General features: G+C 39.1%; 1 protein-coding gene across 1 annotated transcript in view; it reads left to right on the forward strand.

Moving 5' to 3' along the window:
- LOC126190776 (alpha- and gamma-adaptin-binding protein p34-like) overlaps nt 1-19,118 on the forward strand; it is an 86,481-nt gene extending 67,363 nt beyond the window's left edge. Inside the window, exons 5-8 of the mRNA XM_049931317.1 lie at nt 13,884-14,039; nt 14,122-14,243; nt 16,074-16,162; nt 17,719-19,118. Coding sequence (XP_049787274.1) covers nt 13,884-14,039; nt 14,122-14,243; nt 16,074-16,142 — 347 coding nt within the window. The 3' untranslated portion in view covers nt 16,143-16,162; nt 17,719-19,118. The remainder of the gene's footprint in view (nt 1-13,883; nt 14,040-14,121; nt 14,244-16,073; nt 16,163-17,718) is intronic.
- The last annotated feature ends 6,292 nt before the right edge of the window (nt 19,119-25,410 follow it).

Below are 25,410 nucleotides of genomic sequence, written 5' to 3' on the forward strand. Positions count from 1 at the left end.
GTATATTCTTTGACCTGAATAAGGCTTTTGACTGCGTTGATCACAGAATACTTCTAGGAAAAGCAGCCCATTGTGGAATCCGTGGGCAAATGGGTAACTGAATCATATCATATCTAGAAGACAGACAAAAAAAAAAGTATTAGGTGTTAACAATCTACAAATAGGAGAGGTAGAGTCTGACAGGAGAACAGTACATCATGGAGTTCCACAAGGGTCAGTCCTTGGTCGCCCTTCTATTTATTATATATATTAATGACCTGCCTGTGTCCTCAAACAGTGCTAGCAATATCACAATGTTTTGCAGATGACACAAGTATAGTGACAGCCAGCAAAACCTCCACTGACGTAGAGTTAAATGCCAACCAAGCACTTGCAAATGCTCTGAACTGGTTCACAGCAAATTCTCTAGCAGTAAATCTCAATAAAACAAATTACATGCAGTTCCAATCCAGTTACATAAGCCCAGAAGAGATTAACATTGCACACGAGAGTCAACAGGTACAAAGCGTTCAGTGCACAAAGCTCCTAGGCATTCACATACATAACTGGCTCTACTGGGAATTCCACATACAGCAAACACTAAAAAAGCTTAGCTCAGCAACATTTGCCGTCCGAATAATCTCCAAAACTGGAGACATCAAAGTCTGCATTTTTTGGCTGCCTTCATTCAGTGATGTGCTATGGAATAATCTTTTGGGGCCACTCACCACTTTAAAAAAAAAAAAATTTGTAATCCAGAAAAAAGTAGTCCGAATTATATGTAGTGCTCCTCCAAGAACCTCACGTCACAATTTTTTTAAACAGTTAGGTATATTAACCACTACCTCACAATAGCTCCTCCCAATCATGGTTTTCACACTTCTCAATTCCTCTGAATATGAAACAAGTGAGGCATACCATAATTATAACACAAGACAGAAAGGTGATATGCACTGTGAACAGAAAAATCTGTCTCTGGTACAAAAAGGGGTAAATCTTTAACGCACTCCCGAGTGATATAAAGCGTCTAAAAGAAAATAAAACATTATTCAAAAGAAAGCTAAAGGAATTCCTACTGGAAAAATGTTTCTACTCTTTAGATGAATTCTTCAGCAGAGATAAATAATTTGAGTAGTAAATCAGATTATTTCTTTTTTCATTGTATCTATATTGTTTTTTATCACTATTGTATTTTTGTATTGTATTGTTTATTACCTCTATTATATTATTGTATTGTACCAGTTTTGAATCATTCATCTACCATGTGTAGTATAACAGTTTGTATTGTGTTGATATCTATATTGTATCTGCTTTGACCCGTCCTACATCCATGCGTAATCACGCCATACTGGATCTATGGAATATGTATCTCAAATAAATAAATCAGTCAGTTCAGGCTAGTGATCCCAGAGGTCAGAGTTTCAGTCTTTCATTAGGACAATATTGATTTTCTTCCTCTTCTTTTTTTTCGCTAATTCCTTGTTCCTCCTCTGGTGTTGCTAATTAGAAAAATACCAAGTTGCACATTAAACTGTGTGTGTGTGTGTGGAGGGGGGGGGGGGGGGTGTATCTATAACTGGTTTGCTAAGTCTACTCAAAGCTTGGAAGAAGGCAAGGGTATACTGCCTCCACTAGGACCATAGCCTAGGAAAGCACTGCAGTTATCAAATCAGCCTCTAGTTTTGTTTTTCCATGGTGTCATTCTTCTGTCTAGTGTTCACCACATGGATTTTTTGCATACTGTTCATCACATAAGAGGGGAAAATATGGGATGAACATTAGAAACCTTCTGTGAAAAAGAAATTTTCCCATAGAAAACAATTCCATAATACATAGCAACAAAGCTGGTGCAGGGGATGAAATCAAAAGAAAAGAAAATCTTGGATGGAGCAAGGAAGCTATTAAAGAGAAGATGAGAGTTTTAGGAAAACCAGAAATAAAGGACTTGTTAGATTTTGTTGAATTAAACAGTATTATTCAGAAATATATTAAATTTCAGCCTCCAGTTGCATAAGCAAAGAAACTTTACCTAGGTTTCAGTTATAATAATGTGGCCTTCTTCAGAAATGTCACAATATAAAATAAATTAAAACATGCCAGATATTGGCCTTTTCAAACTTAAAATGTTAGTACTACAGTAGATAGTCAAAAGACTGCGTCACTTCTACTAGTGTTTTGTCGATAGGGCACACCAACAGGCCAGACAGGTGGGCTGCGGGCACTGAGTCGTAACTGGGTGCCATGGGCAGCAATGCAGCGAGCTCATATGGTGTCGTTCGCATGCGCGTGTGGAGTAATACAGACTTAGACCCAGTAAAACACTAGTAGAAGTGACGCAGTCTTATGACTATGTGTTGTAGTACTAATATTAAGTTTGACAAGCCCAATATCTGGCATGTTTTAATTTATTTTATATTGTGACATTTCTGAAGGAGGCTACGTTGTTATAGCCAAAACCTAGGTAAAATTCCTTTGCTTATGCAACTGGAGGCTGAAATTTAATATAATTACATTTTACAGTTGCTGACTCTGCTGCACCATGCTAAAAATATTCAGAAATATGTCCAAGAGGATATGAGAAGATACAATTGAAAACAATAAGAGTATGAAGAAAACAAAACATACTCTCATTGGATAGATGCCACATTTTAGCAATTAAGATAGCAGATGGCAAAGTAACTAACAACAGAGATAAAATTATACAGACATTCTAAGATTTTTTGAATTTTATCCAGGGTGATTCAAAATTCCTGCTACAGGCTTCTAGGGATTCTAGAGGTGACTTAGATGAAGTTTTGATCAGAAACCCATGTCCGGAAATATACCGTTTGGATGTAAGATCAGTTTGAGATTGGGTGACTTTGAAATCTCCCATTTCACAGTATGCACACAACAGGAGCACATGGCCTGAGCAATATTTCGAGTAATTGTCGTTGTGTTGTCTTCTACATGATGAAGGACATCTTCTTTGAAGTTAAAGAGTGCAGCGTGTCTGTGGAGCACCCAGCCAGCCCTTCTAGTTTCGAACCTTTCAATTTCTTCCAGCCATTGTTGTAGTCAGATGAAGACGTTATGTGATTCATAATTATAACAGGGACCGGCAGTGGTGTCCTTTTATTAGCTCATGCACACTGTCGAGTGGGAGATTTGGATGTGATCCAGTCTTCAAATTGATTTTAATCCAAATGATACATTTCCAGACAAGCGTTCCTTTTCAGAACTTCATCTACTAAGCCGCCCTACGACCCCTAGAAGCCTGTAATAGGAATTTTGAATGACCTGTGTAGTTCAAGGGATCAATCAGAAATACAGGTAGTTAATAATAAGAAGAGTGACACTAAATAACCGTCTGGGATACCAGATGAGGTGTATAAAGGCATTTGAGATGTGAAGAAAGGTATGGTGGCAGAAGCTGTGTTCCATTAGAAATGCTTAAGGCTGAAGGGAAAATGATACATAGTTACCCTAAATGTAAGTCCTTTGATGTGAAGCAGTGTTCTTGGGTTGATCCTATGTGGTGTAGTGCAATGTTTACATGTTTTGTGCCTTGTAATGCAATACTTATGTACATGGAAGATTTGATAATGGTCGAGCAGTCTGAAACTAATCATCAGTGAATAAATAAAGTTGCCATGCAACTTAACACAGTTTCTTTAAAGCTTATTGTAATCGTGGTGTGCTTATGTTGTGGTTGTACTGTTTGTTTTGCGCCTCTTGCATTAGTATTGACTATGGCCTGTAGAGGCAGCAGTCTACAGTACATGTCTGCGCAATGGTGGATACCAGGGGATACCACAGCCTTGCACACAACTGAATGAAGCGAGAATGAGTATAACGACAACACTGTGAGAAGTATTCAGTAAATTCTTGAGTAAAATTTAGCAGATCAATCGAGTAAAAAATCCTAAGAAATTTTGATCTTGTATAAAGCCAGTAAATGGATAAAATCACCTGTTCAGATGCTCAGTTACCATACTGGGACCTGGACAGAAGATAATAGACAGAAGGCTTAAATACTGAATTTGGTCTTCCAAAAGTGTTTTGCTGCAGGAGATCATTCTATAGTTCCTCATTTGAATTGTTACACGAATGCCAAAACAACAGATATTGAAATAAGTGATTGGAGTATAGGAAATTGGCTGCAGTCACTCAGCACAGGAAAGGCATCTGGACTTTGCGAATACTAGTACTGTTATATTCAGATTATGTGAAAGAACAGGCTCCTCTTCTAGCAGCAGTTAACAATAGGTCACTGGAACAAAAAAATGTACCAAGCAATGAGACAGATGTGCGTATAATCATATGCCTACATCACTGATGTCGTCGTAGTAGAATTGTGGAACACATTTTAGGCTTGTATATCATGATCTTCTTGAACAAAAACCTCTGTGAAATTAGGTGACAGTCAGTGCCCAGATTGCTAATGTGTTCCCCGACTTCTGCTGGTCTTCCAAACTGATCGCATGGTGAAAAAAATACAAGTTTACTGAATATTGGACCAGATTTGTGACTGAGTCATCATTTCATAGCAGATAGAACTACAGACAATCTGATGGTAAATTAACTATGGAAGTGTTCCAAGGGAGCATTATAGTGCCATTAAGACTCACTGTGTGTATAAATGATTTAGAGGATAATGTCGGAAGTTCTGTTGTTGTTGTTGTCTTTAGTTCGAAGACTGGTTTGATGCAGAACTCCAAGCTACTCTTCCCTTTGCATGCCTCTTCATCTCCGAGTAACTACTGTAGCCCACATCTCTCTGAATCTGTTTACTGTATTCATATCTTGGTCTCGCTCTACGATTTTTATACCAAACGCTTCCCTCCAATACTAAATTGGTGATCCCTGCTGCCTCAGAACATGTCCTACCAACCAATCCCTTCTTTTATTCAGGTTGTACCACAATTCTTTTCTCCCCAATTCTATTCACTACCTCTTCATTTGTTATGTGATCTACCCATCTAATCTTCAGCATTCTTCTGTAGCACCACATTTCAAAAGCTCCTGTTCTCTTCTTGTCTTAACAGTTTATTGTCCATGTTTGACTTCCATACATGGCTACTTTCCGTACAAATACTTTCAGAAAGTCTTTCCTGACAAACCTATACTTAATGTTAACTAATTTCTTTTCTTCAGAAACACTTTTCTTGCCATTGCCAGTCTATCTTTTATATTCTCTCTACTTCGACCATCATCAGTTACGAGGGCTGGAACTTCTCGTACAAAATAGATAGGTGTTTCAAAATTTTACTGACCTTCAGAGCAGTCTCTAGCATTTTGTATAACCTGTTGCCAGCGATGTGGAAGTCGTAGCAGTGCCAGTTGTGTTGACAGTTCGAGCGGCACGTTCTATTGCCTGACGAATTTCTAGCAGTTCTGAAGTGAATGCTGTGAAGTGTTTCTTTCAGTTTAGAAATCGAGCTGAACTCACGAGGGCTTAAGTCAGGGGAGTGCAGTAGGTGGTATAGCGCTTAGCAGCCCTATCAGTCAAACAAATCAGTAACAGCTTGCACTGTACATGCTTCAGCATTGCCCTACAAATGATGGTCCTGCAAAAAGTGTCGTCACTTCTGTCTCTAAGCTGGTCGTAGGTTGTGTTCCAAAAATGAACAGCATAGAGAAAGAAGTGGTGACACTTTTTGCAGGATATGAATGTCATTTTGCAGGACAGTTTGTGGATGCAAGCTGTTACTGATTTGTTTGACTGATGGGGCTGCTAAGTGCTTACCAGCTACTGCACTTCCCTGACTTAAGCCCTCATGAGTTCAACTCGATTTCTAAACTGAAGGAAACACTTCACGGTATTCGCTTGAGAACTACTACAAATTCGTCGGGTATTAGTCCGCACTGCTGGAACTGTCGACACTACTGGCACTGCTAAGAGTATCCTACGACTTCCACATCGTTGCCAACAAGTTATACACAATGCTGGTGACTACTTTGACGGTCAGTAAAACTTTGAAACATGTATCTATTTTGTACGAGTTATAAATAAATAGTTGCCACTATTAAAGTTCCAACCCTTGTATTTTGCTTCCCAAATAAAAAAACTCATTACTACTTTAAGTGTCTCATTTCATAATATAATTTCCTCAGCATCACCTGTTTTAATTTGACTACATTCCATTGTCATCATTTTACTTTTATTGATGTTCATCTTTACTGCTCTTCCAAGTCCTTTGCCATCCCTGAGAGGATTACAATGCCATCAGCAAACTTCAAAGTTTTTATTTCTTATCTCTGGACTTTAATTCATAATCCAAATTTTTTTTTTATTTCCTGTAGTGCTTGCTCAATATACAGGTGAATAACATCAGGGATAGGCTGCAACCCTGTCTCACTTCCTTCTTAACCATTGCTGTTCTGGTTTCTGTATGAATTGTGAATAGCCTTTTGCTCTCTGTATTTTACAGCTGCCACCTTTAGAATATAAAAGAGAGGGTTCTGGTCAACAGTGTCAAAAGCTTTCTCTAAGGCCACACGTGCTGTAAATGTAGGTTTGCCTTTCCTTAAACTATCTTCTATGAGAAGTTGTAGGGCCAGTATTGCCTTGCGTGTTTCTATATTTCTTTGGAATCCAAACTGATCTTCTCTGAGGTCAGCTTCTACGAGTTTTTCCATTCTTCTGTGAAGGATTCCTGTTAGTATTTTGCAGTCGCAACTTATTAAACTGATAGTTCTGTAATTTTCACACCTGTCAGTGCCTGCTTTCTTTGGGATTGGGATTATTACATTCTTCTTGAAGTCTGAGGATGTTTCGCCAGTCTCATACATGTTGCTCACCAGATGAAAGAGTTTTGTCATGGCTGTCTCTCCCAAGGCTACAATAGTTCTGATTGAATGTTGTCTACACCCGGGGCCTTGTATCGATGTAGGTCTTTCAGTGATTTGTCAAAATTCTTCATGCAGTATCATATCCTCCTTCTCTACTTCCTCTATGTCCTCTTCCATTTTCATAATATTGTCCTCAAGTGCATTTCCCTGGTATAGACCCTCTATATACTCCTTTCATCTTTCTGCTTTCCCTTCTTTTCTTAGGACTGGTTTTCCATCTGAGCTCTTGATGTTCATGCACAGTGGTTCTCTTTTCTCGGAAGGTCTCTTTAATTTTCCTGTAGGTAGTATCTATCTTACCCTTAGTAGTGATATAGCTTCAGCATCCTTTCATTTTTCATCTACCGTATTTACTCGAATCTAAGCCGCACTTTTTTTCCGGTTTTTGTAATCCAAAAAAACGCCTGCGGCGTAGAATCGAGTGCAAAGCAAGCGCAAGTTCTGAAAAATGTTGGTGGATGCCGCCACAACTAACTTCTGCCATCGAATATATGTAGCGCTACACAGGCATGCTTTGTAGTCACAAAGATAAATATTGGCACCAAAACCTCTGCGTTAGTAAATAAATTAAAAAAAAGGTGGAAGACGAGCTTTTTTCCTCCGCCCCGAGTTTCGACCACTGCATTTTGGTACATTATCCAACAAAGTAAATACAAATTTCGTATTGTTCATCTTCAAATGTAGCAGCAATTCAGTGTGCTACGAAAATCCGACTGGCAAGACTGTTTGGGATGTTTGTCAATATGGCCAACTCTACGTTCTGAATTTTTTCCTACCTATGAGAAGAGATGGTTGCTAATAGGAACTTCTATGAATTGTGAATCACATGCAGTATTCTCTTCACCATAAGAATAATACGAATATAAACATTTTGCCATGTATTCTTTCGTGTTTGCTGCTATCTCATTTAAATCCTGTCTGCTTAATAAACTATGAAAATAGAGAGAGACAACAGCAAATGCGGAGGAATATACATATCATGTCATGTTTATATTCGTATTATTCTTATGCCTAATAGTGATACAGTCAGAAACGAAGCACGGCAATTGACTAGATTTTTAAATCTAAGATGATTCTAATTTCTGTGCAGAATGTAATGTACTAAAGAGGCACCTGCAAAGATTTTCAAACGGAGAAAACTTTCGCTAAACTCTCGTTCAGAACATCATCTATCATACGCAGTCTATTATTTGTAGCAATCTCTTGCCATTCTTTCGCTAATGAGACGATTCCTCTCTCTCTCTCTCTCCCTCTCTCTCTCTCCCTCTCTCTCTCTCTCTCTCTCTCTCTCTCTCTCTTTATGTTTTTTTTTATTTTTTTTTTTAAAAAAAGCTGCGGTAGCACGCACAAAAGCAAGCCATGCCGCGAGCAGCGACAGGTCGTATCAGAATGCGACAAACAATGCATTTTCAGCTTAGAGTGACGTAAACACCTATAACAAAGAAAACGGCGCTTATCAGATCAAAGAAAAATAAGCAATCAATTCAAACCAGACGAAGCACGTGAAAAAGGAAGGGTACCCGTATAAATACGGACGGAGCGCCTGACGGTTAGCAATGACTACCTGGTAAACCTTAACTGCTAAGCTTGCGACGCGGAGCAAACTACTGCAGCTGTATCGTCATTCATTGGACCTAAATTGTGTCTCATGTTGCAATGGACCAACTTTGTTTCGATTTGGAGGTGCGGCCTAAAACTTTTCTCTCCCCTTGAATTTCGAGTCTCAAATTTCAGGTGCGGCTTAGATTCGGGAAAATTTTTTTTCCTTGATTTCGAGTCTCATTTTTCAGGTGCGGCTTAGATTCAAGTGCAGCTTAGATTCGAGTAAATACGGTAGCCATTCCTGCTTAGTCATTTTGCACTTCCTGTCGGCCTCATTTTTTAGACATTTATGTTCCCCTTCGTCCGCTACATTTCTCGCATTTTTATATTTTCTCCTTTCACCGATTAAATTCAATATCTTTTGTGTTACCCAAGGATTTCTACTAGCCCTTGTCTTTTTACCTACTTGATCCTCTGCCGCCTTTACTATTTCATCTCTTAAAGCTACCAATTCTTCTTCTGCTGTATTCCTTGCCCATGTTCTTGCCAGTTGTTCCCTAATACTCCCTCTGAAACTCTCTACAACCTCTGATTCTTTCTGTTTATCCATATCTCAGCTCCTTAAATTCCCTCCTTTTGCAATATCTTAAGTTTTAATCTGCAGTTCATAACCAATAAATAGTGGTCAGAATCCACATCTACCTCTGTAAATATCTTACAATTTAAAATCTGGTGCCCAAATCTCTTCTAACCAGTGTATAATCATTCTGAAACCTTCTGGTGTCTCCAAGTCTCTTCCACACATAAAGCCTTCTTTCAAGTGTTAGCTATGATTAAATTATGCTCTGTGCAGAATTTTACCTGATGATGACTTCCTCTTCCATTCCTTTCCCCCCGTCCATATTCACATACTACTTTCCCTCTCTTCCTTTTCCTACTGTTGAATTCCAGACTCCTGTGACAATTAAATTTTTGTCTCTGTTTATTATCTGGATACTTTCTTTTATCTCATCATACATTTTCTCAATCTCCTCGTCATCTGCAAAGCCAGTTGGTATATAAACTTATACTATTGTGGTGGGTGTGGACTTTGTGTCTATCTTGGTTACAATATTGTGTTTGCTATGCTGTTCATAGTAGTTTATCCACATTCCTATTTTTTTTATTCATTATTAAACCTACTCCTTCATTACCCCTATTTTATTTTGTATTTAGAACTCTAGTCACCTGACCAGAAGTCGTGTTTCTCCTGTCACTGAACTTTACTAATTCCCACTATATCTAACTTTATCCTATCCATTTCCATTTTTAAATTTTCTAACCTACATGCCCAATTAAGGGTCTGACTTTCCAAACTCTGATCTGTAGGACGCCAGTTTTGTTTCTACTGATGACCGTGTCCTCTTGAGCAGTCCCCACTTAGAGATCCGTATGGGGCACTATTTTACCCCTGGAATATTTTACCCAAGAGGGTTCTGTCATCATTTAACTATGTAGTAGAGCTGCATGTCCTCTGGAAAAATTATGGCTGATGTTTCCCCTTGTGTTCAGCTGTTTGCAGTACCAACACAGCAAGGCCATTTTGGTTGATGTTACAATGCCAGATCAGTCAATCATCCAGACTGTTGCCCCTGTAACTACTGAAAAGGCTGCTGCCCCTCTTCAGGAACCACAAGTTTGTCTAGACTCTCAACAGATACCCCTCCATTGTGGTTGCATCTATGGTATGGTTATCTGTATTGCTGAGGCGCACAAGCCTCCCCACCAACGACAAGGTCCATGGTTCGTGGGGGGAGGGGGAGGCTATTTACAGAAGGTAAATTCAGAAGATGCGATCTCAGAAAACTGTATTGAAATCCAGGAAGAAGACCTACAGAGGGTCGCCATTTGGTGCAGGGCCTGCCAGATGACCCTCAGTATAAATAAATTTAATGCATTGTGAATAAATGGACAGAAAGACCCATCACTGTGTGATTATACCATCACTGTGGAGTATGAGTCTTTCACGATACACCCCAGTAATGCAGTGTGCAGTTGTGGTTTTGATATAAAGAATTTGTTTTGAATGCAACAATACATACTATATTTTATCGTAATCAATATAAAAAAAATTACATGGGAAATGTTTGATGATTGCTGCTTTAATTATAACCTTATACTAGGTGATGACAAACTCCTGTTGCACTTTTAGAAATGTGTCACTTTTCAGTAATAAGAGGAAATTAAGGAGCTGCTGACATCTGTGTATTTTGTGTGTTTTTTGGACAAGTTGTTCAGGCAGTTGAAATTGTCTGTAATAGAATGATGATTATGTCGATATGTACAGGGTGTTTCAAAAATGACCGGTATATTTGAAACGGCAATAAAAACTAAACGAGCAGCGATAGAAATACACCGTTTGTTGCAATATGCTTGGGACAACAGTACATTTTCAGGCGGACAAACTTTCGAAATTACAGTAGTTACAATTTTCAACAACAGATGGCGCTGCAAGTGATGTGAAAGATATAGAAGACAACGCAGTCTGTGGGTGCGCCATTCTGTACGTTGTCTTTCTGCTGTAAGCGTGTGCTGTTCACAACGTGCAAGTGTGCTGTAGACAACATGGTTTATTCCTTAGAACAGAGGATTTTTCTGGTGTTGGAATTCCACCGCCTAGAACACAGTGTTGTTGAAACAAGACGAAGTTTTCAACGGAGGTTTAATGTAACCAAAGGACCGAAAAGCGATACAATAAAGGATCTGTTTGAAAAATTTCAACGGACTGGGAACGTGACGGATGAACATGCTGGAAAGGTAGGGCGACCGCGTACGGCAACCACAGAGGGCAACGCGCAGCTAGTGCAGCAGGTGATCCAACAGCGGCCTCGGGTTTCTGTTCGCCGTGTTGCAGCTGCGGTCCAAATGACGCCAACGTCCACGTATCATCTCATGCACCAGAGTTTACACCTCTATCCACACAAAATTCAAACGCAGCAACCCCTCAGTGCCGCTACCATTGCTGCACGAGAGACATTCGCTAACGATATAGTGCACAGGATTGATGACGGCGATATGCATCTGGGCAGCATTTGGTTTACTGACGAAGCTTATTTTTACCTGGACGGCTTCGTCAATAAACAGAACTGGCGCATATGGGGAACCGAAAAGCCCCATGTTGCAGTCCCATCGTCCCTGCATCCTCAAAAAGTACTGGTCTGGGCCGCCATTTCTTCCAAAGGAATCATTGGCCCATTTTTCAGATCCGAAACGATTACTGCATCATGCTATCTGGACATTCTTCGTGAATTTGTGGCGGTACAGACTGCCTTAGACGACACTGCGAACACCTTGTGGTTTATGCAAGATGGTGCCCGGCCACATCGCACGGCCGACGTCTTTAATTTCCTGAATGAATATTTCGATGGTAGTGTGATTGCGTTGGGCTATCCGAAACATACAGGAGGCGGCGTGGATTGGCCTCCCTATTTGCCAGACATGAACCCCTGTGACTTCTTTCTGTGGGGACACTTGAAAGACCAGGTGTACTGCCAGAATCCAGAAACAATTGAACAGCTGAAGCAGTACATATCATCTGCATGTGAAGCCATTCCGCCAGACACGTTGTCAAAGGTTTCGGGTAATTTCATTCAGAGACTACGCCATATTATTGCTACGCATGGTGGATATGTGGAAAATATCGTACTATAGAGTTTCCCAGACCGCAGCGCCATCTGTTGTTGAAAATTGTAACTACTGTAATTTCGAAAGTTTGTCTGCCTGAAAATGTACTGTTGTCCCAAGCATATTGCAACAAACGGTGTATTTCTATCGCTGCTCGTTTAGTTTTTATTGCCGTTTCAAATATACCGGTCATTTTTGAAACACCCTGTAGCTGTATATTTTTATAATTATTAACGTATTTTTCTGATTGTTATTTGTGTTTCTTTTATGAGTAATTACAGGGGATAGGCAAAACAATGCGGACACCTGTACTTACTTGCAAGTGGTTTACTAATAAGGGGTTGGACCCACATTTGCCTGTAATACAGCTGCGATTCTTCTGGGAATACAGGCGTATAATGATTGTATAGTCTCCAGTGGAACGTTAACGCCACTCTTCAGTCACAACCTCTTCTAACTCCTGTAGTGACGAGGGAGATGGAAATCTGCTCCGGAGTCTGTGCTCCAACGCCGCCCACAAGGATTCGATAATGTTCAAGTCTAGGGACTGTTCTGGCTGTGAAGACACTGCAGTTCAGTTGCATGCTCCTCATACCATGATTGTACTGTTTTGACTGTGTGGATTGGTGTATTATTGTCCTGAAATATGGCATCATTGTTGGGAACGATATTTGAATCGTGGGATGCACCTGATCACCTAAAATGTTCACATAATCGTTGGCTGTAAAACGGCCTTTGAGAGTAATGATGTGACCAGCAGAATACTGTGATGTGGAGGCCCACACCATTACACTTCCATCTCCATGCTTAACTGTTGGAATCGAGAGGTCAGAATGGTAGGCTTCTTTTGGCTTTCTCCAGATGTAAACCAGGTCCGATGTGGAAATAACAAAAACATTGACTCGTTGGACCATATGACGTGTTTACACTGATCAGCTGTTAAGGATTTGTGCTCCTGACACCATGTTTTACACTTCTTTGTATTGGGTGTCATCAATAAATGATTTCGATGTAGCAGCTTGTCCATGAATATTCACTTTATGGAGTCCTCGGTGACCAGTGTCAATAGATATGAGATCTCGAAGAAGGCTATTGAGCTATGCAGTCACTTTAGCTGCAGTAGTTTTGTATTGTTTTGACACAATTTGTGTTAGTGTACGACACTCTCAGTCATTTAGTTTTCATTTGTGCCCACTATTACATTTACATGATGATGTCTTTCCATGTTTTGTGTAGGCTATGATGACTGTTGGAACAGTTACTCTTGAACATTCAATGAGTTGGCTGCATTGGTTACTGATGCTCCAGCTAATCAGGCCCCCACAATCTGTCCTCTTTGAAACTCTGTTAGGTCTTTTGTTACACATCAACCTTGACCTCTGAATGCAAATACGAAGTGTGCACTACTCATAAACAACCTGAACAGATGTCAGTCCGTACTGAACATGCACAGTCCAGCACGACATGTGTCTTACCCGCGTTGTTGACTGTCAAACGCAACCATCCCATTACTACCACTGTTCACATTATTTTGCCTATCTCCTATTTCTCTCACATTGAGTGTGCATTTTGTAACTTAGGCTATTATTTGAATTAAATTGCTTACTTCTAAAACTAATAATTTGTTAGAAATTTATGGAATAAATGTGTAAATAATTCTTCAGTGCTAGAAACAACACACAGTAATAATAGTTATCATGTTATAAGTTATTTCTTATTCCTGTTGGATGTCACATTATTAACTAGTTGTTAATTTCTCCTTTTCGTGTTTAGAGGTTTTTATTTTTCTGCTATAACAATACTGACATTGAAGACTTACACACCTTTCTTCAAGTGTTCTTTACTAAAGTGCAGTTGTTTTGCAGGTAAGCCCCAGCAGCTATCTCGAACAGTCCAATCAATGTTAGTGGGTAATGCTCCCACAACACCCACAAATGGCAACAGTGATGAGGATGCAGACCAGGGGTCTACTCTTGATAACAGTTCTTTCTTTGCAGCTACATGTACAGAGGAACGAATAGGTAAATAGTCATCTGTGGGGTATTTTTCTTTGTCACTGTTTGTGGCTAAAATATTCTCTGTAGCTTTATGTTTCTGTTGCAGATGAGTTACTTGGTGATAGTGGTGGTGTAGCAGGTTTCTCTTCTTTATTTGAACAACTGTGTACAATGAAGGAGCGAGTCTCTAAACTTCCAAGTGACCAAAGAAGAGCTTGTGCTGAACAGGTGTGTTTATTGGAAATAAATGTTTGTTTCATCATATTGTGTTTCCTCTTTTGTGTATCCACAATGCATTAAAACTTGATGCCAGTCTGAGATTCAAATTTGGCATTCACTTGAGTCTGTCATTGTCATTTTTGTTGTGTATTCCTTTTCCAATGGGTGCAAGAGCGCCAGCATTGTAGCAAAGCTTTTAGGCACTTTGAAGTGGGAAAGGAGCTGGCTGTGGCTCATTGAAGCCTTGTTTGCAAGATGTGCAGTTATCTCTTTTACACAATATTCTTACTGCTTGCTTCTGCTGAATAAACACTTAATTTACTATAGGTGCACTGTCCGAGTAAATAATTCTATAATACTACAGGAAGTGAATATCTGCAAATGAAGCCAGCACTCTTGTCTTTAGGTCAACGCTAGGAGAGATGCTTCTATCCCAAAACATGCTGAAGTGAACTTTTAATTATTTTATCTGTGTTTTGATCCATTTGTGTTATTCAGCTGGACAAGGAATTTAGCAGAGTGTGTTCCAATTAGTTTGTGGCCATTATCTCTGGTTTAAAATGGCATAATATGAGTAATTTTGAGACTCTAGTTTACTAAGTATAATTTTATCCAAACAAACACAGGCTTTCGTAAGATTATAGAATGTATTGACAGAATAATTTTTCTTTTTTAGCTCTGCTTGCACTTTTGTGAGGTTTGTATCTGTGAAGAATCCTTTATGAAGGGCAAGCCAAGAGGCAATTAACAAGTTCTGGTCAATTAAATGTGTCAATATTCTGTCATAGGCTAATTTCTCAAGCACCTTTGAGAAGCTTGGAAGCAGTGACATAGATCTGTAATTAGAGGTAGTTTGCATATCTCTAGTTTGGTTGATGGGTGTTATAACAACTTACTGAAGTCTGTCTGAAAATATGCCTTGAGTCATTGATTGATTACAAAGATAGTTTAAGGGTAATCCTATCAAGTCAGCACAAGATTTTAATATTCTGCTAGAAAAACAGTGAGAGCTAGCAGAATCGCTGTGTTTCAGTGACCTAATACATTCTGTAATCTCCTTAGGGGCTGCATTTTTAAAATTAATATCTGTTAGTGGTGCATACAGTGTCTTTATGAGTAAATATAATGTATCTGTGTTTGGTTGTCTCTTGGTGGGTGCAAAGTCAGCTCCCAATGTGAGGAAGTAATCATTGGATTTGATGGCCAGTGATTTGAAAATGTCACCATTTCTGCCACAGATATTTTCTGGAATCAATATTATTATGAAACGTTACTCATATGGTTAGTGTTGGATCAGTTTTTGGGTTTAAATATTTCTCACCAGCTTCCAGAATAATGTACTGTTTTCCAATTTTAGTTCCTTTTGTTATTGTTCTTTCAGTGAAGAATAGGCCCCTCAACATATATATTATATCTGGTGTCCAACATTTGTAATTTATGGAATGGCCCAAACTCTTTGCCTTTACAAATGTCTGCTTGTGTCTGTGTATATGCGGATGGATATGTGTGTGTGTGTGTGTGTGTGTGTGTGTGTGTGTGTGTGTGTGTGTGTGTGTGTGCGCGCGCGCGCGCGAGTGTATACCTGTCCTTTTTTCCCCCTAAGGTAAGTCTTTCCGCTCCCGGGATTGGAATGACTCCTTACCCTCTCCCCTAAAACCCACATCCTTTCGTCTTTCCCTCTCCTTCCCTCTTTCCTGACGAAGCAACCGTTTGTTGCGAAAGCTTGAATTTTGTGTGTATGTTTGTGTTTGTTTGTGTGTCTATCGACCTGCCAGCGCTTTTGTTTGGTAAGTCTCATCATCTTTCTTTTTAGATAAAAATTACTTTATTATTTTACAGGTTGTAATGGCATTTTGGAAAGCAATAGGTGGAGATGATGATGAGTTATCAGGTCTTGGCTCAAACTGAAATAAATGAGAAGGGATAAGGTAATATTTGCTTGAATTTTCATTTGCTGTTGTACTTATAGTTGTATTTTGTAATATGTTTATAATATATATATAATATATAATAAGGAAACTACTATTTAAACATCAGAATTAAAACTGTAATTTCTGTTTTATCTGTATTGTTATATTCTAATGCTATTCATCTATAAAAAATTTACTTTACTTTTGGTCAATTTTTGAAATTTAAATGATAATATTTCTTATAACCTACTAATTACAGTTATGTTAGGCTTCCTGTTCAGAGAAAGAATGAGACCCATAAAACATGAAAGCCAAAGTACCGAACATTTTGGCTAAATCTTTATATTTATGTAAGTGTAGGCTTCCGAAGAACAAATGTTATACAAGGCTGAGGTAACGCTAAAATGTTTGTAGCAGGCTTATACAGTTCTTTCATATACTTGCTGAGTAGTAATTGACTATCAGATGGAAGACAAGAGAGATGACTGATGTATTTAAGCAGCCCGTTAATGTGAACTGTGGTAATGGTTAAAAGCTACCACCATCCTGGCTGTCAATAGTAATGGGTCCAAGGACTGATACAGCTTACACAGCTGCCCAGCCATATGTGGCAGTGCGCTTTTCAATAACAAACTCTAGGCACTGGTGTGTGTCATCTACTGCCAGAAATAACCTCAGAGATGGTCTCCTGGCCAATAGTACCGTATGATCATTTCATTTGTTTCCCCATCAGGAAACAGTGGTATGTCATTTATGTCACAGTAGTGGATCTACATCTCTCTGTATAATTTGCAAGCCATTGTGCAATGCTTGGCCAGTATTAGAATTTTCTTTCCATTGGATATTAAGCAAAAGAGAAATGACTGTTGATACGACTCTAGATGTGCCCTTTTTTTTTCTTTATCTTATTCTCTTGATTCTCAAGTGAGATACATAATGGTGGGAGCAGAAGTATTACACAGTCTTTCTCAGATACTGATGCTTGGCATGATTTCGTGAGAACTCTGTCCCCTTTCTTCTAAATATTCCCCAGATGTTAATCTTCAGTTTTAGTAAATACTTCTGATCACCATCTCACCAGGATGGAAATGTCATTCTGGTGTAATTTATCACCTTAGACATTATCCCCACATGTGATTGTGGTAGTCTACTGCCCTGATACTCAATAAATTGTTGTTTGTGTGTGATTTATACCATTCCTTTCAAATAATTGTGTCAGATATTTAGTTTTAAAAATGGGTTATTATTCATCAAAGTCTTTGTAATGTGGCAAATTATGTGTGCCATATCCCTATTCTTTCTATAATAGTCAGTGACAGTATGTGATTCAAGATCAAATACCTGAACTGCCTTGCTTTTAGTCCAATTTGTGAGAAAAGAATGAAATTTGGTTGTTCAGTGCTTTCTATTATCTTTGCACTCTTTGCCTCATAGATTTCCTTTTATTGAGATAATTCCCCCCCCTCCCCTCCCCCTCAGAAGTCCATCTGTACTGTCTCCTCCTCCCCTTCCCTCGTATTTTTTCTGAATTGCATGATATGATTGCATTTCAAGCTTTCTATTTTATGTTTCAGAGTTGATGTTTCATTCAAGGATGTGATTACTGCAACTCATTCACCGAATGAAGAACCACATTTGATATGAAATCGTGATGTTCCAAATTTCTTCAGAGAGGATATCTTGTGGTTCTTAGCTTTCTCCGAGTATTATATTTATACCACTTTTGTCATATCAGTACTGATGTGAGGAAGCAGAAAAGTTTTCTAGTCGATTACATCTGTATTCTGATGTTGATAGGGCAGTATATTATTGGGAGCAATATAAATCTTTTCTAGGAACTATACTTTAGTCATATGTAAAGGAACTGTGTGAAAACATTAACAATTGTGTACCAATCTCTTATGCCGAAGAGCTATTGGTGTCTTTGAATCAAACTTAATTAAAATAAATATTTGGTAGTTGTTTTCCCAGGTGCTATCATCACTGCCTGAGAAACTGAATATTTTTCCAAAGCAGTTTTGGACTTGACAAATTCATTGATATTTGTTTTGTGATCCAGAGATATACCCTCTGTTTCTTGTACATAAAAAAGGATATTTTTTGTTTTAATTCAATACTGAATTGTAATGCTCTAGAATATCATGTTCCTAATGAAAGTAGGAAATGGAAACTCTTCTCTTTGATTTGGTAACATAGAGACCAGTGTATACAGTAAATATCTGGTTTCACATAGTGTATTATAGTTTTTCATTTTTAATGCATTTTTAGAAAATTTAGCAAACTTAGACATGATATGCATGTAGTCTAAAAAGAGACAATTTATCTTTTGTACCACGTTATGGGAGGTACAATCTTGTTACTCTGTTGCAGTAAATTCGGATGTGTAATAAAACTGGAAGTGCATGTGATCAGCATGTAAATAGTTTATCCTTGAGAAGACAGTTTCGCTTGGAGTATATAATAGCATGAGCATTGGGAAGTTATATCTGTGCAATATTAATATGCTGTAGTGTATGTCACAATTGTATCATGTTGTTATATTATTATAGTCTTAGTTTCAAAGTTAATTTCAAGATTCAGAACTTACCTTGCTCTGTTGTCTCAATTCAATTGAAACGCTATTTTTTGTTTCATACAAGTGAAGGATACTGTATGTCTGTGTGGTCATTGCCAGTCACATTTTGTAAAATCATTGATTCTATAATATTTCAATTGAAAAATGATCTGTAGAAGTTCTTAGTTTGTGTATAATGAAAATATAAAATTAAAAACAAATATTGTTAATTATGATATGGACAGATTCTTATTGTTAGTCTGTACTTTTGCTATTCTAGACATCACTGTAAGATATCGCACTTTGTATGCTGTTACAGTTTTGCTAAAATGCTAGTGCTAATGAATGTCATTACGGTCATCATAGACAGCTTCTCACATCTTTGACTGTGCCAGAATAAAAGAAGTTTTGTACATTAGAGCATCATGATACTGTGTTATTTCGTATTACTGTTGTTACGTTGTTCTTGCTTTATGATGGAATTTACCTTAGTGTATGCTGTTTTCAGTGCACTTGGACGTTATGTAACATATTCATTGGTGCCTCAAGTAGTAAAGGGTACAGCAATCAGTTGGAAATAATTTTTATTGCATATCCACATTTTGGTCACTGTGTGGCCATCTTCAGTGCTTAAAGACATACGAAGAACCAGTTACAATATTTTTGATGCGTTGACACATCTATTAACGTTATTTTACACTTTGTACGTCTTATCATTTTCTTTGGATAAACTGTATTTACTCGAATCTAAGCCGCACTCGAATCTAAGCCACACCTGAAAAATGAGACTCGAAATCAAGGAAAAAAAATTTTCTCGAATCTAAGCCGCACCTGAAATTTGAGACTCGAAATTCAAGGGGAGAGAAAAGTTTATGGCCGCACCTCCAAATCGAAACAAAGTTGGTCCATTGTAATATGAGAGACAATTTAAGTCGAATGAATGACGATACAGCTACAGTAGTTTGCTTCGAGTCGTAAGCTTAGCAGTTAAGCTTTACCAGGTAGACATTGCTATGCACAGGCGCTCCGTCCGTATTTATACGGGTACCCTTCCTTTTTCATGTGCTTTGTCTCGTTTGAATTCATTGCTTATTTTTCTTTGATAAGTGCCGTTCTCTTTGTTATAGGTGCTTACATCACTCTAAGCTGAAAATGCCTTATTGTACTGCGTGTTCCATTGTTTGTCGCATTCTGAAGATGAGTGTTTACGACCTGTCACCGCTCACGGTATGGCTTGCTTTAGTGTGCTTTGCCGCCACTTACAATAAAAAAAAAAAAAGAGGAATTGTCTCATTAGCGAAACAATGGCAAGAGACTACTATTTGCTGTTACTTACACTACTGCACTAATTATCAAGAACCAAATAATAGACTGCGTATGATAGAAAATGTTCTGAACGAGAATTTAGCAAAAATTTTTCTCCGTTTGAAAATCTTTGCAGACGCCTCTTTAGTACATTACATTCTGCAAAGAAATTAGTCATCTTAGATTCAAAAATCTAGTTAGTTGCCGTGCTTCATTTCTAACTATCACTATTCAGCATAAGAATAATATGAATATAAACATGACATGATATGTATATTCTTCCGTGTTTGCTGTTCTCTCACTCTAGTCTCGTAGTTTATTAGGCAGACAGGATTTAAATGAGATAGCAGCAAACACGAAACAATACATGGCAAAATGTTTATATTTGTATTATTCTTACGGTGAAGAGAACACAGCATGTGATTCACAATTCATAAAAGTTCCTGTTATCATCAATCTCTTCTCACAGGTAGGAAAAAATTCAGAACGTAGAGTTGGCCATATTGACAAACATCCCAGTCTTGCCAGTGGATTTTCGTAGTACATTGAAATGCTGCTACATTCGAAGATGAACAATACGGAATTTGTATTTACTTTGTTGGATAATGTATGAAAATGCAGTGGTCGAAACTCGCGACGGAGAAAAAAGCTCGTCTTCCACTTTTTTAAAAATTTATTTACTGACGCAGAGGTTTTGGTGCCAGTATTTATCTTTGTGCCTGCAAAGCATGCCTGTGTAGTGTTACATATATTCAACAGCAGAAGTTAGTTGTGGCGGCACCTACCAACATTTTTCAGAATTTCCGCTTGCTTTGCACTCGATTCTAAGCCGCAGGCAGTTTTTTGGATTACAAAAACTGGGAAAAAGTGCGGCTTAGATTCAAGTAAATACGGTAATAGAGGGAAACATTCCACGTGGGAAAAATATATCTAAAAACAATGATGATGTGACTTACCAAACGAAAGTGCTGGCAGGTTGATAGACACACAAACAAACACGAACATACACACAAAATTCAAGCTTTCGCAACCAATGGTTGCTTCATCAGGAAAGAGGGAAGGAGAGGGAAAGACGAAAGGATTTGGGTTGTAAGGGAGAGGGTAAGGAGTCATTCCAATCCCGGGAGCGGAAAGACTTACCTTAGGGGGAAAATGTCTGCTTGTGTCTGTGTATGTGCTGTTGGATATGGGTGTGTGTGCGCGAGTGTATACCTGTCCTTTTTTTCCCCCTGAGGTAAGTCTTTCCACTCCCGGGATTGGAGTGACTCCTTACCCTCTCCCTGAAAACCCACATCCTTTCGTCTTTCCCTCTCCTTCCCTCTTTCCTGATGAAGCAACCGTTGGTTGCGAAAGCTTGAATTTTGTGTGTATGTTTGTGTATGTTTGTGTGTCTATCGACCTGCCAGCGCTTTCGTTTGGTAAGTCACATCATCTTTGTTTTTAGATATATTATCATTTTCTTTTATGTCTAAAAAAAATGTGTACATAAAACAAGTAAGGTGGTTGTGACTAAAAACAGTGATTAATGTTTTACAGTTACACTAGATGGTAGTTGGGTGAACTATCAGTGGCACTGATTATTGCTGCACACTTTACAACTGAACAGTTAGGGAGACGATTATTGAACTATATGAAATAAAACAGTCATAACTTTTGAACAGTTTGTATTAGGACTTTCAAACTGCACGGTTGGCTGCGGGCCATGATGGGAATTAGTATGCGCTGTTTGGTTTGTTTTAGCAATGTAGCCCACTTCCATTTGGATGGGTTCGTCAGTAAGCAAAATGGTGCATTTGAGGGACTGAGAAAAGGCATTTCGCGATCAAGAAGTCTCTTCACCCTCAACAGGTGACTGTGTGCTATGCAATGTCCAGACACGGAATAATAAGTGCAATATTCCTTGTTGGCACTGTGACTACCAATTGGTACGTGAAGGTTTTGAAAGATGATTTCATCCCCTTTATCCAAAGTGAACCCTGCTTTCAGCAAGATGTGGTTCTTGCAGGACAGAGCTCGACTTCAGCAAAGCAGGTGACCGCATTCTAGCTCTGGGGTACCCAGAGGCTACTGGCATTGGCCTTGGTTGGTCGCCATATTCTCCAGATCTGAATATATGCAACTCCTTTTTGTGGGGCTATATTTCAAGACAAGGTGTACAGCAATAGCCCCAAAACCATTGCTTAGCTGAAAACAGCCATTCAGGCGGTCATCGACAGCATCGATGTTCCGACACTCCAGTGTGTCGAGGAGAATTCCGCTATTCGTCTTTGCCACATATCAAACATGTCATAACCGAAATACGAATATCTGTAGTGACGTTTACACACTGAATAAAGTGTGTGCACACTACAGTTTGTAACTAATTTAAGTTTTTTTCACATAGTTCAATAATTGTCACCCTGTAGTTTAAAAATACAAAACAATTTGTTCAAAATACCTAAGTTACTCACTTTTCATTAAAAACAGTGTTGCATACTAGGCACAGTTGAAGGAATTGGAACAGACAAGAGTGGTGATCCACGTTACTGCACCAGAAGCAGTATGTCAAAAGGCTCAGAAATCTTTCCACTTTAAAATAACTTCTCTCATAAGTCTAACATAAAAAATACATTATAATTTACAAGATTTGTGTTAAAATTAATAAACGTTCAACTACTTCATGTAATAATGTGGAAAACACATTTATCACCAGAAATAAATATAGTTGCTGGGCACAACTGCTTCCTCATGGAATCGGACCTGCTATTCATTGATCGAAGTAGGGGCACTCCTAGAGATCTTTTAATAGTTTACTTCAGTGTTCTTATGGTCTCTCTTCACAGTATAATATAAGGTATTACTTTTGATATTGACAGTTGTTTAACCTGTATGGCCTAGAGCTGTGGTTTTCAAACTTTTTAGGTCCATAGCTTCCTTGACTGACCATAAACACCTGCAGTTTCTCCTTTCACAATGAGATCTGACTCAAAGTGTGGGGTAAATAAAATTAAGGAAAAAAAGAAATGAGAACAGTTATTTCTTTATAAAGTGTGGGACATAAAAACAATTTAATCGACTTTTAATGTAATTACATCTTATTCTTGCAATACAGCTGGAATGAAGAGCTTGCTTCTTCAAATCTTGCTACAAGATTGGAAATTGGGACTCAAAACACCTACCTCACATAAGATGTTGCAAAAAGTATCAAAACTCTTACCTTCCCCTCTTCACCAATCTCTAAATGCCAAGCAGTGGTCAGGAAACGAACTTTGATTTCAGTGTGGAGTATGAAGAAATATTAATAAATTGCTCCTTGTTCTCGAGTGGTAAATGTTGATGGAAGTTCTGTACTTAAAAGAACTTTGATACAGCTGTATTGATTAATTTAGTGTGGAAAGTAATTCAGAAAGTAATCAGTGAATTCAGTTAAATGGTTTACAAATACAGACTTCAAGTCTTTGCTCAACTGAAAGTGATTGTCATCTAAAACTGTGGGAAGACCAGGGAAAATGTAATGTATATCTTTAGCTTGCAACTTTTTCTTCCACAGTAGTAGTTTCTTTCCGAAGGCTGAAATTTTGTCTGACAGTTCAGAATTTTGGCGTCATTACTTTGAAGATTCAATGAATTATTATTATTGTTTTTTTTTCTCCTCCCCAAAGATACGCCAGCTTCAAAATAATATCAAGGTCTATGAATTTCAAAATATCTCAAGTTAAGTGTACTACTTTCAATAAGACTACTGTGTTCGATTCCTGGCTGGGTTGGGGGTTTTCTCTGCCCGGTCACTGGGCGCCTGAGTTATCCTCATCATTGCATCATCATCATCATCATCATCATCATCATCATCATCATCATCCCGAACCCAATGCGCTGCTACCAGTGTCATCATTTCAACCACACTAGAATGTCTTGTTGACACTCGACCAAATGTGTAACCTGTGGTAGGGGTGCACACAAGGGCGATTGTCTGCCTCCTTGCCCCCGCTGTATCATCTGCAATGGTGGCCATGCGACCTCCTCTCGCGATTGTTTCGTCAGGCTGTCCAAGAAATGTGGGTAAAGGGAAAAGTGCCTTACCCAGTCACTCACCTAAGTTACTGGCTAGTCGCAAACCTTGTGCCCTGGCACTGGTTCTGGTTACCCCGCGCTCTATGCAGGACATGGCCACGCAGACATGTGACCTCATATTGAGCTCCGAGGTTGTGAAATCGCCCAATGTCAAGGTAGCTTTGCAAGGACCCCACCCCCATGCAACAAGCCATCAAACTCTTGCCTCAAGGGGTAAAGCCACCAGCTACACAAGTGGTAAGATGGAAAGGATGGAAAGAGTACTCCCTTGAAGACTTTCTGTGTGCCTCCAGCCCAACAACACCTGAGTCTTCCTGTGCTAACCGGAAAGGCTCGAAGAACTCCACCAAAGGCAAATGGTGTTCTCCTTCACCAACTTGAAGAGCCTCTTTGGCGGTGTTGCCATGTGATACCTTAGCCCGGCCAGCCTCCATGTTGCTGATATGCACCACCAACCGTTTTTCTGCGTTAGACTCCACAGACCAACAGCACAAGCAAGTCGATCCTTCTGTGGACCCCATGGGGCAGGATCCGCCTGCTTCTGTGCCCTCTAGTAGTAATTCTTCACAGGCTGTCACTTGGCAACCGCCGAGGTGACACCCCTTCATCTCTTCCTCATCATTACTCTCCTCCTATGGAACGTTCATGGCTTTCAGGCCCACAAAGAGGATTTACAGCTGCTTTTAGCATCACAGCATCCCCTTGTACTGTGCCTTCAGGAAGCAAAATTACCCCTTACTCATGACCCCTTTGAGCGTTCACACTTCTTTCCAGTTTGTTTCGACCTCCCTCCTGAGGTCAGCATTCCACCTCATGGGGACATTGTGCTGCTCATGCGGGATGACATTCACAGTCAACCCATCTCCCTGACTACCCATCTTCAATCTGTTGCAGTTTGCCTTTTCCTTCCTCAACTGACTTTTTCCCTCTGTACCATTTATGTCCCTCTGTCATTCGATATCACCACAGCAGATTTCCTTCAGCTTATTGGGCAGCTACTTCCACCATTTCTGCTACTCATTGATTTTAATGCGCATCATCTCCTTTGGGGTTTTCCCACAACCTGTCAGAGAGGTGCTCTCTTGGCTGATCATCTTAATCAACACAATCTCTTATGCCTTAACACTGGAGCATCTACATTCCTTTCCGACTCTTCGCACACCTATTCCCATTTTGACCTATCCTTCAGTACCGTCCAGCTTGCCCATCATCTTTGAGTGGTCCGCTATTTCTGACACCTACTAGAGTGACCATTTCCCATGTGCTGTCCATTTGCTGACTCCCGCCCCACCAATGTGCACACCCAAATGGCAGCTTACTAAAGCTGACTGGTGGATTTACTCTTCCCTGGTGACCT

Source organism: Schistocerca cancellata, chromosome 6 (genome assembly GCF_023864275.1).
Source record: "Schistocerca cancellata isolate TAMUIC-IGC-003103 chromosome 6, iqSchCanc2.1, whole genome shotgun sequence".
Lineage (NCBI taxonomy): Eukaryota > Metazoa > Arthropoda > Insecta > Orthoptera > Acrididae > Schistocerca > Schistocerca cancellata.